A 16,132-nucleotide genomic window follows, 5' to 3' on the forward strand; every position below is an offset into this window, starting at 1 on the left:
GTGGTTGAAAAAAATTTAGCTCATGATTCTTTATTATATGCGATTTTTGCTTACATTTTCATGAGCTTTATCAGAATTCATAATATTGAATAGTCCAGGACACATAATTATTGAGTCTGACATCAGAAAACTTGAACTTTCTAATATCCAACATTACATCAAGCAACAATCTTTGCTTAAGTTGTTTTTGGAAAGCAGTGCCAAGTTCAGATCTCAACAAGACTATCTGTCTTTTAGAGCAGTTTTAAAACTTTACTCTTGCCACTGCAGCAAATGCAATTCCATTCTCACAATAAAGTGCATGGCTACCTATTCTAAAACCCAGGAATGAGATACATAGATAATTTTTGTTTATATCCTTGTAAAAAATGTAATTTTCAAAACAGAAATCTAAAGATAATGTAGATTAAAGTTTATAAAGGGGTTATTTGGTGAGGTTTAAAATACCTGTCACCTAGCAGAAGGAAGTATTCACCCAAAAGTATGTTGATCAGTTAACAGGGTTGGGTCAAAACCAATGTAGATGTCAATAGACTGTGTGCATCTTCTGTAGAAAAGATGACTCTATCTATGTACAACAGTCATTAGGATTTTAAAAGTTTGGTGATTATGTGTTACCTATCAGGAAAGTGTCAAGATTAATATCCTGGCTGAACTATGGTTCACAGAAAATCCTGTTGAGCAGGAGTAGTTATATCTGAATAAAAATACAAGTGTAGTATAAGCACATAAAATTACAGACATCCCTAAGTTCATATATTTCTCAGTGACCAGTTATGACAGGAAGATGATTTAGTTCCTGAGCCGGATCCTAGTTCTGTGTACACATCACAGCAGCTAGTTGGCTGGACAGTATGGACAGACAGAAAACTCTAAGAGCTGATCTATGCTGTAGGTGGCTTTAAGTGTGAGGTTCCTTTTATTGCTGTATACTTGTCTGAACCTAGTAACAGTGCTAGCTAGATTGGATTGTTTAAATAAATTCTCGTTTTTCTGTTGCCTCCTGTGTAATCTGAAGACAGAGCAATTTCAAGGTAAGTGGTGAATCCCATTCCCACACATGTTGCAGTTCTTAAAACCTAGATATTGGATCACTTTCACAGCTCCTAGGTTCACAGTCCAATTTTCTTGAATCACTGCAGAAGAGGACAGAAAACTTGCACATTACCCAAGCACAAAGGGAGCGCCGAGCAAACTCGGCTTCCCTGCTGTGAGGTACAAAAGGCAAAATGGACTCCACCGCAGGGCTATCTCCTCACTTATGCCTATGAAGAAGTGACTGCTGTTTTCCTTTCAAAAGATTAATTGGAGCATAATTTTTTGATATCTCTGGAGGTTAGGAATATCAGGGAACCAGGGCAGGAATTACAGGTCATTGCGGAAGACTGTCTTCTATTATCTATGCCTACGTGGTGTTCATCTTTATTAGAACCGTGTTTAGTGACATCACTAGAGTTGCTTAATGCCATTATATGATTACAAATCCCTTGATATACATTGTCGTTAAAACTCTAGCTGTTAAACGTTGCTCAAGCTATCTGCATTCTTTTTTTATTAAAAAATAAATCAAGGTTTCACTACCAATGCTTGAAACACGAAGCAAACATCCAAAATAAAATTGTAATTAGAATGAAAATTTAAAATACACAAAAGGTCATTATTTAAAAATAAAATCTCTTGCTATTTCAGGATCTGACTCATTAGTTTTGTATTTTGCTTGGACTTGACAACACTGAAACAGAGAAAAGGCAGTAACCTAGTAGTCTGTATGCCTGGCAGACTCTAGGCAGCCAAGGTATATATTATTTTTGTTCTCTTAAATTCTTCCAAAAATATTTTAAAACCAGCATAAAACACCACAGGCTGTATTTTCATGCTTAGCTATCTATGCTTTCTGAGTAGTTGCACCCTTCGGTGTTATATTGAACAATAGCCTCCATTCACCTTTCCTGAAAAATCTGCAGAAGGCAGCAAAGTACAGGCATAACTCTCTGCAGTCCTCCACAACATGATGTCAAATTTCCATTTTAACCTCCTGTCAAATCTTAGCTAAAAGACTATCTTTTTTTTTTTTTTCTCCCTGTGATTTAAATTGACTGCTATTACCTGACTCTGGGAATAGAGCTTTTACAAAGGATGATATATAAAGGGGAACTCTGTGGTATATCACTATTAATATTTTGAATGATGAATGATGAAAACTATTTAAAATAACTTTTTTAGATCACTTGGATTATAACCATACTGACCTTTCTTCTTTCTTATATTCTTCTAAAAACAAAGGTTCCAAACCCAATTTATTCTCTTGAATGATAGACAACTACAAGGAAATTAATTATTCTACCCTTCTGTAGTAGACTTTATGCTACAAATATCGACAATCAAAACTGGTTACTATTGCTTACCTTATAAAATGATCAAACAATAATTTATTATAAATGGCAAGCTCACTCTTTATTTTACTGATTTTCAATCTGTTTCATGTAACACTTTTGTTAATTTTAAACCTGAGCTGTTCTTGTACAGGTGAAAGTACTAGACATAGCTCATTTGGACATCTTGTCATCTGATGTTTCTTCCAATCAAATGAAATGGTCTCTCAGGATATTTTCTGTTTCAGTCAAAATTACAAGATGGGTTGATTGTTTAAAAATCTGGATCACTCCAGAGAGAATATAAAAATACAGCACATTTGAAAAAAAAGGTCAATTCCTCCTCTTATTAAACTCTTATTAAACTCCAACTAATATCACTAAATATGCAATAGTGTAGTTCCTGAGGCCAAAGTAATGGTCAGCTTTATTTTTCTGTGGCTTACAGATAAGAAACCATTTACTAATAGCTTCAAGAAACACTGTTGAACAAACTTATCACTGCAGGATATCAAATTGCATAAAAATAATAAATTTCAGTAAAATATTGGGTGATTGATTCCTCCAGTCCTTGTTTAGCTCTCACAGATCTGTAGCAGATTTAAAAAATCAGGGTCTAAATCCTTAAGAAGCATTCATTGTTATTTTTTATGGATATTAACAAAGTAGCTACATATATACCTATTTCTAAGGCACAAAACACTTAAAATGAATGTTGTTCAAATTCTTTGCCATTATCATCATTTGACTCCGTTCCCATTGGCAGCAGAACTCATGACCCACTCTAGCAGCATGACAGTAGCCAAGCACCTGTATGCATTGTGCTAAATGCTTCATAAATACAGGGAAAGACAGTATTTCTAATGTGCAGGTCCAAGGTGCAGACAAAATATATTTAGCTACATATCCAAAAGAAGCTGACAGTAAGAGTATTAAGAGATGCAAGGAGACTCCATAGAAAATCCCATATGTAACAGAGTGGTACAGATATCAACAAGTGATAATGAGGGAGGACTTCCACTGTCTGCATATGTGAAATAGTATAATGAGAAAAAGTATGAAGAAAAGATTTTAATGCCTTCACTGTTTACTTTTATAAGGTTTGTAACAGGAGAAACTATTTTATAACACACTGAAGCTAATTCAATAAACGAGTCACTAAGCAACTAAATAAAAATTACCACAAAATAATTACATTCAATATCTCAGGGTACCGAAGAAGAATATAATGGCATCGTTTAAACCAGTCATCTTAAGCTGCTTGTTTATTCAGTTGAGAGAAAACTCCATTCATCTATTTATTCTATTCATCTTATTCTAAAGGAGAGATTTAAATATTTCAGAAAAACTAACCTTATTTCTGTTCCTAAAGGAAAGCTAAGGTGAGTCGCTCACGTGGGCATGCTTAAATTGCAGATGTCATACTAATGAGAAAGCGAGTGAAAAACACTGAAGCAGAAGTCAGTGCAGATGCCCTGCATATCACATACAAAAACAATATCTCAAAGTTCCATACATTTTAACAGAGAAATGTCACAGAACATGGAAAAAAAAAATTGCTGGAGAAAATACGTCGAAAGTTTTAAGAAGAGACTTCAGATAAATACAATAGTTTCCATATTTCAATCTGAAAATGTTAACATTAACAGGATAATAAGGACCATAATTTGTATGTTGTAAGTCATAATAACATATATGGTATAATTAACTTAGAGTTTATAAATGATACATCATATACGACTTACATGCTAATATATGAAAAAGCTTTGAGTGGTTCAGTATGAACAATAAAGAGCTAAAGAGGAAAACACATAGAAAGCAAGATTTTTCATAAAAGTATATCGTGAACTGGAAGTTTCCAAAGGAACTAATAGGCCCAAAGGACCCATTGGCCCAATAAGACCACAGGAACTACTAGGTTTCTCAGAGAAACCAATCATTTCTCTGACCAGTTTCTTATCAAACCAGTAAGTAACCAGAAAAAATATATTATCATGTATGCACCCAGAAGTCCTTCAGGAGTTCACGTAGGAAGGTCATGAGTTGTGAAGAAATTCTTACTAAAATAGCCACTGTTGTCTTGTTTTAGAGGCTGCATTTAGATTTAAACCTTTGAAAGATCTTTGACAAGGACCTTCAGGAAAAGTTTCTGGAACATTAATCATGGGCTAGGAGATAAAAGGTTGTCATGAATCAAAATCTGATTAACAGGCAGGAAACAAGAGATAAAACAAACAGCCTATGACACTTCTCAAAAAAGTCAATAGAAATCTACCTTGATGCTACTCTATGTTAAAGTTCCTTGTTATTTTAATATATTTACTTCAATTTTGAAAGGGAAGTGAGCTGCAGAATGGAAAAATTCATGTATCACAGGTTGATCAAGTTCAGAAGAAACAGATAATGGACGTCACACAACAGGAAACAAGATGCAAGTACAAATTCTGTAAAAATATTTGCAGTGCAATGAACATTAGAGAAAAAATAACTGAACTTGTATTCAGTCTTAGTCTTCATACCAGTCTTAGTTATTCATACCATAAACTTCACTGCATACTTAAGAAAAAGGACCTATGCAAATACTACTGCTTAATGCACATCTGTAACCGGTAAGATATAAAGGCAACAGGTTTCTACAGGACGTAATGGATAATATTAAGAAGAAAGTATATAAGCAGGTAGTGATACTTCATGGCAAAACCCGAAAGGCAATACTTGTAAAGTCATTTTAAAATAACATATTGCATAATTAGAAATAATTCACAGAAGAAATTAACAAGAATTTGGGGACAAGGAAAAACTCACCAATTAAGAATGATGAGAGAGAGAGACGTGAAAATTCTTTTCTGAGTGAGGTATTGAAGGCAAAGAGGCACAATAAAAGTACACAAAACAAAGGTAGGTAGGGAAGGTATAATAAGTTTTCCCTCCTTTATCAATGAGGAAACTATTCAAGGAGATATTCCATGAAATTTGCAACTGTCCCATTTCAAAATAGTAAATAAAAGCATCATGTTCTCTATACTGTGAATTTCATTAACAAAGGATTTAGGCTATGCTAAGAGTTTAGAAAGACTTGAAGTGGAATTTCATCTTCATATGATGAAAATTTGTATAACTAATGCTAAAACTCTTTGTAGAATCTAAACTGTCAGGATTCATATTTTAAACCGAGGTCATACTATCTTGGATTAGATCTTCTTAGGGATCTTTATTCACTACACAGCTCCTTCATCTTTCTCCAAGGCTTCTGATTCTGATAACTTTCTGATAAGAAAAGGGCCACTGGAAAGAACAGCCATTATTTTGATCCATTACTTCAATATCCACAGAATAAGAGAATCACAGAATTATTTAGGTTGGAAAAGACCTTTAAGATCATTGAGTCCAACAGTTAAACTTAAACTGCCAAGTCCACCACTAAACCGTATCCCCAGGTACCACATCTACATGTCTTTTGAATACCTCTGGGGATAGTGACTCAACCACTTGCCTGGGCAGCCTGTTCCAATGCTTGAAAACCCTTTTGGTGAAGAAATTTTTCGTAATATCCAATATAAACCTCCCCTGGTGCAACTTGAGGCCATTTCCTCTCGTCCTATCTCTTGTTACTTGGGAAAAGATACCGGCACTCACCTCACTACAAGCTCATTTCAGGTAGTTATAGAGGATAAGGTCTCCCCTCAGCCTCCTTTTTTCCAGGCTAAACAATCCCAGTTCCCTCAACTGCTCTTCATAAGACTTGTGCTCTAGACCCTGCACCAGCTTCACTGCTCTTCTCCAGACACGCTCCAGCAGTGTCCCTCCTGTAGTGGGGGGCCCAAAACCGAACACAGTACTCGAGATGCAGCATCACCAGTGCCGAGTACAGGGGGACAATCACTTCCCTACTCCTACTCACCACACTATTCCTGATGCAAGCCAGGATGCTGTTGGCCTTCTTGGCCACCCAGGCACAATGCTGGTTTGTGTTCAGCCGGCTGTCAATCAACGCCACCAGGTCCTTCTTTGGCTTTCCAGCCACTCTTCCCTTGTAGCACTGCATGGGGTTGTTGTGTCCCAAGTGCAGGACCCGGCACTTGGCTTTGTTGAACCTCATACCACTGGCCTGGGTCCATCGATCCAGCCTTCCAGATCCCTCTGTAGAGCCTTCCTACCCTCAAGCAGATCAACACTCCTGCCCAACTTGGTGTCATCTGCAAACTTACTAAGGGCGCACTCAATCCTCTCGTCCAGATCAGTTAATAAAGATATTAAACAGAACCAGCCCCAATATTGAGCACTGGGGAACACCACCTGTGACTGGCCACCAACCAGATTTAACCCCATTCACTACAACTTTTTGGGCCCAGCCATCCAGCCAGTTTATTACCCAGCAAAGAGTACACCCATGCAACCCACAAGCAGCCAGTTTCTTCAGAAGCAAGCTGTGGGAAATGGTGTCAAAGGCTTTACTAAAGTCTAGGTAAACAACATCCACAGCCTTTCCCTCATCCTCTAAGCGGGTCACCTTGTCATAGGAGATCAAGTGTAGGGTGTAATATTACTATACAAAAAAGAATTAAAAAGGATATCGAAGAGATAAACCAGACTGTGTATGACAGCAACTAGTTAAACAGTATGTCAGCTCTGGTTTCTAATTTCAAGGGCTATCCAAATTTTGGTGACTGTTCCACCATCAGAACCCAGAGTAATAAAACCTTCAAATAGCAATTTCCCCTTTTTGCGTTCAGTCTTGCAGTGCTAGCCTAACTCTTCAAACTCCTCATAAATTTTATTATTCGTTCTTATTTGGCTGGATATCAAGACAAATCAGTGAGTTAAAATTGTGGAGATCTGTTGAGATCTTTTGATTTTATTGCTGAGCATACTGCTCCAGCTCTGACAAGAGTGTTAAGTAGCTTGATTCATATTCACATTCATGCAGTGCTCGTATACAAAAAGGTAAGTATTAGAGATTGTCTAGCAGAGACAGGGAGAAAGGACATGCATGTCTCCCTGTTTTGTAAACTACTCATCAGAAGAAGCAAATTCCTAGGGCGTGCACAAATGAGCACAAGTAGCGTAAAGTTCGTCCTTTTGCTTTTTGAGGCATCTTGCTTCATCAGTGCCTGAGACTTAGGGCTTCACAAGTCTGGTTTTCATTAAATCTGCAAGAGATATACAGCCCCCTAACGCATCTCATTGTACATGACTGTTAATACAAATAAATTCTTATGTATGAAAATTGTTAATTATGCAATTAATTGATCACTTCCACTTTTGCCCTTTTTTAAAATGATGCATAAATATACTTGTTAAATTGAGGATTGATATGGAGAGAGGGAAGACAAAACAGATTTCATTCTATTTTAAAATTATAAAAGTGTATTCAACCGATTGCATAGGTCTTTTAATTTCTTATTAATTTATTAAGAATGTCTCTCATACAATATATATTTTGTTTCTTATACAGTGATTATTTTCTTTCCCATAGTATATTCCAACATGTGCCAGCATAGGTGGTAACTCTAAACCACACAATTCATTTTGAAAATAAGAAATCCTATCACTCCTCAAGTAACCCTATCAATCAGATTTATTATTAATTCAAGTAAGATCTATTTCAAATTGTTCTCCATTCTGTAAGTGTGAATACAAAATTCTGCAAGGTTTGATAAAAAAGACTTCATTCAATCAAAGTTCTCCAGGAAGGCATATTCCCCAGCGTATTTGTCTTTCTTTTCCTCCTCGTCATTTATCCTGTATCTTTTGTCTGGCATTCTAGCAAGCAAATATTTTTTAGAGCTTCTAATACACCTCAGGCTGTGCCTACAGCTACAGATATGTAACCATATGGTTCCTTAATTACTTAACTCACTATGTAAGGCCTAAGTGCTAACGTTCAAGATACATTTCACTCTGATGTTAGTCCAGGGGACCCATGTGATCGTTTGTAACCTCATGACTTTAGCATAGCTATTTTTTCTTGCGTAGCATTTCTTCGTAGCTCTCTTAAAACATAAGGGTCATTTCTCAAACAGATACTTACTAAAAACTGCGGAGTCTTCTCACTCAAAAACTTCACTGTATTGTTATCATTTACTGTATATGTCTATCTTTCTTCCTTTTTGTAGTTTTGCAGATGATGATACAAAACTGAGAGGCATGGCTAATCCACTGATGGTTGTGCTACCATCCAGAGGGACCCAAACAGGCAGGAGAAATGGGCCAAAAGGAACCTCATGAAGTTCAGCAAAGGGAGATACCAAGTCCTGTATCTGCAGAGGAATAACCTTTAGCATCAGCACAGGCTATGGGCTGACTGGCAGAAAGCAGCTCTACAGAGAAGGCGGTGGACAACTACCTGAACACACGAGCCAGCAATGTCTCCTTGTGGCGAGGAAGGCCAACAGCATCCTGGGCTGCATTAGCAAGAATGTTTCTAGCAAGGTGAGGGAGGTGTTCCTTATCCTCTGCTCAGCACTAGTGAGACATACTTGGAGTGCTGGGTCTAACTGCAGAGCTCCCCAGTACAAGAGAGACACGGACATACTGAATTGAGTTCAAAGGAGGGCTATGATAATGATTAAGTGGTCAGAGCATTTAACATATGAGGAGAGGCTAAGAGATCTGGGACTGTTCAGCCTGGAGAAGAGAAGGCTCAGTGGGATCTGTATGGATACATGGATTTACCTGAGTAAAGTGGACAGAGCCAATGGTGCCCAGTGGCAGGACAAACTGAAACACCAGAAATCCCATTTTAACTTAAGAAAAAGCTTTTTTTTTTTTTTTTTTTTTTTTTTTTTTGTGGTGAGGGTGATTAAACAATGGAGCAAGTTATCCAGAGAGGCTGTGGAGTATCCACCATTGGAGATTTTCACAACTTGAATGAACACAGCCCTAAGCAACCTGCTTTAGCTGACCTTGCTCTGCGGGGGCTAGGACTGCCGACCTTGGGAGGTGTCTTCCAAACTCAACGACTACATGATTTTGCAATTCTGCAACACTACTTTTTAAAAAAATTATACCTAAAGGCAATTTGCTTCTTTCTCTCTACAACTAAAAGTTTCAAGTTTGGTAAATGACTTTCCAAAAACTGCTGGAGTTCTTTGATTTTTTCCCCTGAAATATGAGGGGAAAACAAATTACACACCTACTTCCTCATGAAAGAATGAAAACAACTTTCATTGGTAAAGGGACAAAAATATGCACCATATTTCATGAAAAATAATAACCAAGCATTCTTACCCTATTTCAATAAGATTGAAGATTATTAAAAACGTTTTGACGTTCATTTTCCTGATGCTGTGTGTCCACCATTTGCACACTGGAAAAAACTGTTTTCTGCACTTTGGCAGAGGGAATCCTTTATTTCATATTTGACAATGCTGTCTATTATCCAGTGGTGTATTACATTCCTGATGACTAAAGGGAACACCACATCAGGGATATGGGATATGAGTAAGGCTGTTTGCTAAGCTGGAATTTTTCTTTCTACAAGATCAACATATGGCAACAAAAGCAGTATCGTTTACTATTGTTGTGTGATATCACCAGGAGAAAGTGTATTACAAAAACATAGACTCTAAACACATTTTTAGTCTCTCTAGAATAAACAGATTTTGGACTATTAATCTTCTCAACACCTGCAATAAAAGAATACAACTAAACTCTGTCCTTTTAACTAAAGTTTCTCCATTTCCAAATCAGTCTTCAGTTCAGTAAGTTTGTTATGCATCATTTTCAAAATGCTCTTCTCCAACTCAGACACTTCTGCTTGAAATCATGTCTTCTTCTGGCTGTTGTGGAACTTGCCCATCCCAAACTCAATCCAGTTCCTCATTTTTGTTTTTAAAACTATCTTCCCTTTTCTACTTTTTCTGTAATGAATACACTGGACTCTGTTGTTCCTTCTACCGTCTTCTCTATATCTTGTCTTTGTGTGATCCCACTCACTCCATTTAGGTCTTACTCATGATTTCTGACAGCTCACAAACCACCTTTTTTTTCCCTTTCTATTCTGCTATAGAGCCATGAGAGTAAAGTACTATGAACTGACACCCTTCCAAAGCTGTATCTCTGGCCAGTTCAAGAGTATATTTGCTAGTCTTAAAACTCCACAGAGCTGAGCATTTACTCTGGTTGAGTTGCTGTATTTGACAAGTAAAGCTCATATATTTACTGCCTATGTTTGAATTTAGAATGAAAGGCATGAAAAGCTTACTGTTAAAGAATCAAGTTTTGACCTTCTTGGCCATAGAGTACATTACAGTTTTGGAGCAAAAATAAGGAGATTGATTCTAACACAATTTTAAAAAATAATCAGAGAATGTTCACCTTTATATATGCCATTGTATCCTCCATGGACTTCTCCAGAACTGGAGATTTCTTCAACATGAGCCCCTTGGTCAGACGTAAAGTATACAAGAGTATTATCGCTCAGATTATATTTCTCCAGCACGTCTAGAACCTGGCCTAAAAAAAAAAAAGAAAAAAAGAATAGCCTTAATGTCTTTGAGTGGCTTTTTCATTAGCCTTGGCAAATACAAGTATTTTTGTCCTTATGCCTTTTCAACATCACTTTCCATATAAACATTATTATACATAGCAATTGACCCCGTGCAGCGTAGAGTAGGGGACAACTGCACAAGGCCTGTTGCAATCAGAACCACGGTTCGACTGCTGCAGGGTTTCTTGAAGTATAGAATGAGAAGATTCGTGCACATCAGAGAAAAGGGCTGATCCACAGAGAGCCTGTGACCGTTGGAAGAAGTTGCTCTCATTCAAGGAAACCCCTCAGCAAGAAGGTTCAAACCACTGAGGCTATCTGAAAGACTCTCAGCATGCAGAATAGAGCTAACAGTTTGGGGCTAAGGCTTTGCTGCCTAGCAACCTATAGAGGCATCATGACAAAAATCTCAGTGTGAGTGTTAGAATAAGACATTCTAAGAAAAAAAAAAAAAAGAAAATTAATGTATGGAGTCCCTCTGGAGGCCGTTGGCGGATAAGGGAAGAGCCACTGACATCATCTATCTAGACTTGTGCAAGGCATTTGGCACTGTCCTGCATGATATCCTTGTCTCTAAATTGTAGAGACGTGGATTTGATGGATGGACAACTTGGTGGATAAGGAATTGGCTGGATGGCCACATTCAAAGATTTGCCATCAATGGCTCAGTGTCCAAGTGGAAACCAGCGATAAGTGGTGTTCCTCAGGGGTCGGTAATAGGACTGGTGTTGTTTACCAACTTTGTCAGCCAGCTGGAGAGTGGGATTGAGTGCACCCTCAGCAAGTTAGCCAATGACACCAAGCTGTGTGTTGCGGTGGACACACTGGAGGGAAGGGATGGCATCCAGAGGGACCTGGACAGGCTTGAGAGGTGGGCCCATGCAAGCCTCATGAAGTTCAACAAGGCCAAGTGCAAGGTCTTGCACATGGGTCGGGCAATCCCAAGCACGAATACAGGCTGGGCGAAGAATGGATTGAGAGCAGCCCAGCCAAGGAGGACTTGGGGGTACTGGTGGATGAGAAGCTCAATATGACCCAGAGATGTGTGCTCGCAACCCAGAAAGCCAACCACATCCTGGGTTGCATCAAAAGAAGTGTGGCCAGCAGGTCAAGGGAAGGGATTCTGCCCCTCTACTCCACTCTTGTGAGACCCCACCTGGAGTACTGCATCCACCTCTGGAGCCCCCAACATAAGGAGGACATGGACCTGTTGGAGCAACTCCAAAGGGCCACGAAGATGATCAGAGGGCTGGAACATCTCTCCTATGAGGACAGGCTGAGAAAACAGGCTCCAGGGAGACCTTATAGCAGCCTTCCAGTACTTAAAGGGGGCCTACAGGAAAGATGGGGAGAGACTCTTTATCAGGGAGTGTAGTGGTAGGACAAGGGGTAATGGTTTTAAACTGAAAGAGGGTATATGTAGATTAGACATTAGGAAGAAATTCTTTACTGTGTGGGTGGTGAGACACTGGAACAGGTTTCCCAGAGAAGCTGTGGATACCCCATCCCTGGAGGTGTTCAAGGCCAGGCTGGGTAGGGCTTTCAGTAACCTGATCTAGTGGGAGGTGCACCTTCCCATGGGAGGGGGGGTTGGAACTCTATAATCTTCAAGGTCCCTTCCAACTCTAACCATACCATGATTTTATGATTATCAACCCTACTGATTAATCCCTAATGTGTTAACATGTAAGAATAGATATTGGCTAAACTCAGAATGTGGAAGATAATAAACACACACACGTGCACATATTTAAAAGAGGGAGCCACATGGATACACTCTGAAACTCCAAGGCATCATGGGCTCACATTTCATTTTCACAAAGGGCTCCTCACACTACCTTGGCACTGTGGAGAGCCTTGCAGAACACATAAATTACATTCAAACCTATTTAGACTGAGCTTTTAAAGAGGGTTTCTGTATGAATGAGAGTGAAGCTGCTCTTTGTAACTTGCTCCAGTGAATTTTATACTGATTAGGAATCTAAAATTATTGGTCCTGGAAAATGACCAAAGTTTAAGAATATACTCTTCACATCAGCCTGCAAATGAGCTTTAACCTTGTCCTTTAGGGATCTCACAGCATATAAAGACAATTCCGTCTTCACAACCATTTTATCTTTATTCTTTTTACTTAAACATCCAAGAATGGTCCGATTTGACTGTTAATTTTGATTTGCTTACCTGTCCACTAAGATTTAATTCATCAGCTGATGCCCAACTATCATGTCAAAGAGGATGAGATAAGAATTTTGAAATAGAGAGCCTTCTTTAATGGTTTTCAGATCATCATTTCTGTTCCTATGCTCTTTTGCTGGCTAAGGAGTAGTTACCCTACCTTATTGCTACCGTTTCTACTTGTCTTTTAATGTTCTAGCATTCTAAAACTGCCTTGTTAAAAAGGTTGACTGTCTTCATTTCTCATCAGCTCAAATGACTAGGTCATGAATAAAGGAACATCAGCAGTTAAATCAGTGATACCTGTTGGTCTCGTTTGTAAACTAGGAGCAAAAAAGAAATGTAAGAGTAGGATAATTTGTTTATGCAAATTTTGAAACCTCGTGGGAGTAGAAATTTCCCAACAGAGCTGAGGAAAATCTGTTACAAAGGCTGACATTTTAAAGTGGGTAGGTTGAGGGAAAATCATGCAGATCCATCTGACACGCCATTCTTTTGCTGCAGCAGGTGGATTTAGTGCCAGGAAAGAAAGAGGCAATTTCCCATTGGCTTCTGAGATTGGAGAATGTGCTTGCTAAGCAATTATAATATCCCTTGGAAAGGCAGCAACGGTGATAAAAAAGTAGAGCATATAGATAAATTAGGACATTATGTGTGATATTCTGCCACAAGACCTCCAGAGTTCCCTTCCAACCCTTATCAATCTATGATTTTATGATTCTAGGATAATAATAATAATAAATGGGATTGCACAAAGAACTATACGTGCAATGACGTGCACAAATGCATTTTTTTAACTACACAGTTTTCCTTGATGAAATTTTCAAATTCACCCTGTATATAAACCAAAATTAAAATAAAACAAGAATTTGACTCAGTACATCACATTAAATGATCTCTGGTAATCAGAGACACCTGCTGTCATTCAATAATGTCCATTTTTATTTCCTAATTAATCTGGAAAAAAAAAAAAAGAAAAGCAATGAATAACGACTTGCTACCACAATTAATTAAATAAAGCAGTCATCATTATGTTGACTTTTTTTTTCCAAATGAGGTTGAGTAGCTTGACTTCACCTGAAAAAAAAAATTATAAAAATCTGACACTCAAGTGTTACACATTTCAGAAGAAACACCCCAATAAAATCATGTCTCATCCAAAACTTGTTGAACTCAATGGTACAACTTCCATATCCTTCATTTGAATTTTTAAACACGAAGAGGATTGGCTACATTAGGGTTAATTAACAAATGCCAAAATGACGAATTATTTTAGCAAAACCATTTTTCAGTACAGATGGACTAATAGTGGTAATTCAAATAACACTGTTGTCAGAGAATGGCAGTCACAATGCACTCGCAGAAATGGAGCAAAACTTCCATTTCTATTTTTGGTTTGAACACTGACACCTTCTAGAATGGAAACTATAAATAAGCAATAAAGTGTGTGCTACCAGGAGATAAGCCTCATTAAAGTGCATTTGAATGATGTGGCTACTGTTAACACAAGCAATTCATTTACTTATTAGCATTTCTAAATGGTAACCAATACAGAAGAAAAATGCAAAGGATGTATTGTGGATCTCTGCGAACAGATATCTTTCACATGCAGTATTATCAATTTTGGAAGCAAGTACTACAAAGTCAGAAAAATACATCCTTTACTGTTTTCTTATGACAATTCAATTTCTTTTTTATTCTAACTCCTACATGCTTGTTATTTCTGTAGATTTCACAGAGACTTTAAAATTAAGTTAAAATTGATGTTTAAACATTCCCAGGCAATGCCAGTTAATGAACAAGGAGGATTTTCATCTAGCCTACTTTCCAATATGATTGGAAGGGTATCGTATGTCATGTGCTCTTGAATTACAAGAATGGGGCTTCAGCTGGCTTAGTATCCCCTTTGAGTCCCATTGCTGGTTGCAGAAAGCAATACAAATTTTAAAAGGCTTTTGAATGTAAAGAGTTTATACAGCATATAAACTGTAGCATAAATAAGTCAAAACACTGGGAAAACTGTAGCTCTGTTCAAGCAACAATAGCTTGCTATCCCCAGTGTAGGAAATTATCAATAAAAATGGAAGGATTCTTGATTGAAAAGATTCACTTGAAAGCCATGTTCTAAAAAATTAACAGCTGCACTGATCTCTGTGGATGATACTGTTTACATTTTTTCTGATTTGAACAGAACAGATTTGGAAAGACAACATTTCTGAACAACAAAATCGATCTAGCACTGAAGGAGCTGTGTAATTTCTGAAGCTATTCAGCAACTAGAATTACAGATCAATTTTTTCCTACTATTGCCATTCTCGGAATGTATACCCCAGCATAGGTGGCTAACATTGCAGCAAAGGCATTAGATCATTGGAAAATTCTCTTTCATTTTTACTTTTTAAGATAGAAAACAGATTAAGGACAGCATTAAGGTTGCTTGTTTTAACTAGTACATCAATGTTCCAAGTAAAGTTCCAATGTAAGTAAAGCTTCCCCCAAAATATACTGAGGACTGGTCTCTACAGTCTGCTGTCCACTCTTACTTGAAGCTATGTTAAATTATAAAGAGTTGTTTCATTCTTGAAGTGAAAATGCCAATTTCAATGAAGTGATAGCCGTGTGAAAGTGGTGTGAAAGTGGTAAGTGCAATTAACTGTTGTTTAGAAGGAAACTGAGAGTGCCATGGCACTATTCAACTTCTGTAGCACAGCATGAATGGAAGCTGAACGAGCCTCTCTAATGCTGAATGTAATTTCTGGAGTTTTGAACCATGTAAAACTCCTGCTGTACTCATCTACATTAAGATAAAGGGTTTATAAAAAATGACTATTCATTTGAAAACAAGGTACAAACACTGAAAAACAATAATGTGTTTACAAATGTGTTAGTGATTTGGAAAATTGTTCAAAGGTTTAGTCAAGCAAGCATAGGAACAAATGCATTTGATTCATAAATTAGCTTACTGTCATTTGAAGTCAATAGGACGGAAATGTTGTTTGTATTAATTTGAAATAATTTGGAGTCTTTCTGAAATTATGAATAAAAAGCTCTAGAATACAGAATATCTCTGTGTTATCTAGGCATTAGGACAAAT

General features: G+C 37.6%; 1 protein-coding gene across 1 annotated transcript in view; it reads right to left on the bottom strand.

The window, feature by feature from the left end:
* STS (steroid sulfatase) overlaps window positions 1-16,132 on the bottom strand; it is a gene marked incomplete at its 5' end in the record, with an annotated part of 88,540 nt that overhangs the window by 32,273 nt on the left and 40,135 nt on the right. Inside the window, one exon of the mRNA XM_082493137.1 lies at window positions 10,692-10,829. Coding sequence (XP_082349263.1) covers window positions 10,692-10,829 — 138 coding nt within the window. The remainder of the gene's footprint in view (window positions 1-10,691; window positions 10,830-16,132) is intronic.

Source organism: Vanellus vanellus (assembly GCF_965231255.1).
Source record: "Vanellus vanellus genome assembly, chromosome: 1".
Classification (NCBI taxonomy): domain Eukaryota; kingdom Metazoa; phylum Chordata; class Aves; order Charadriiformes; family Charadriidae; genus Vanellus; species Vanellus vanellus.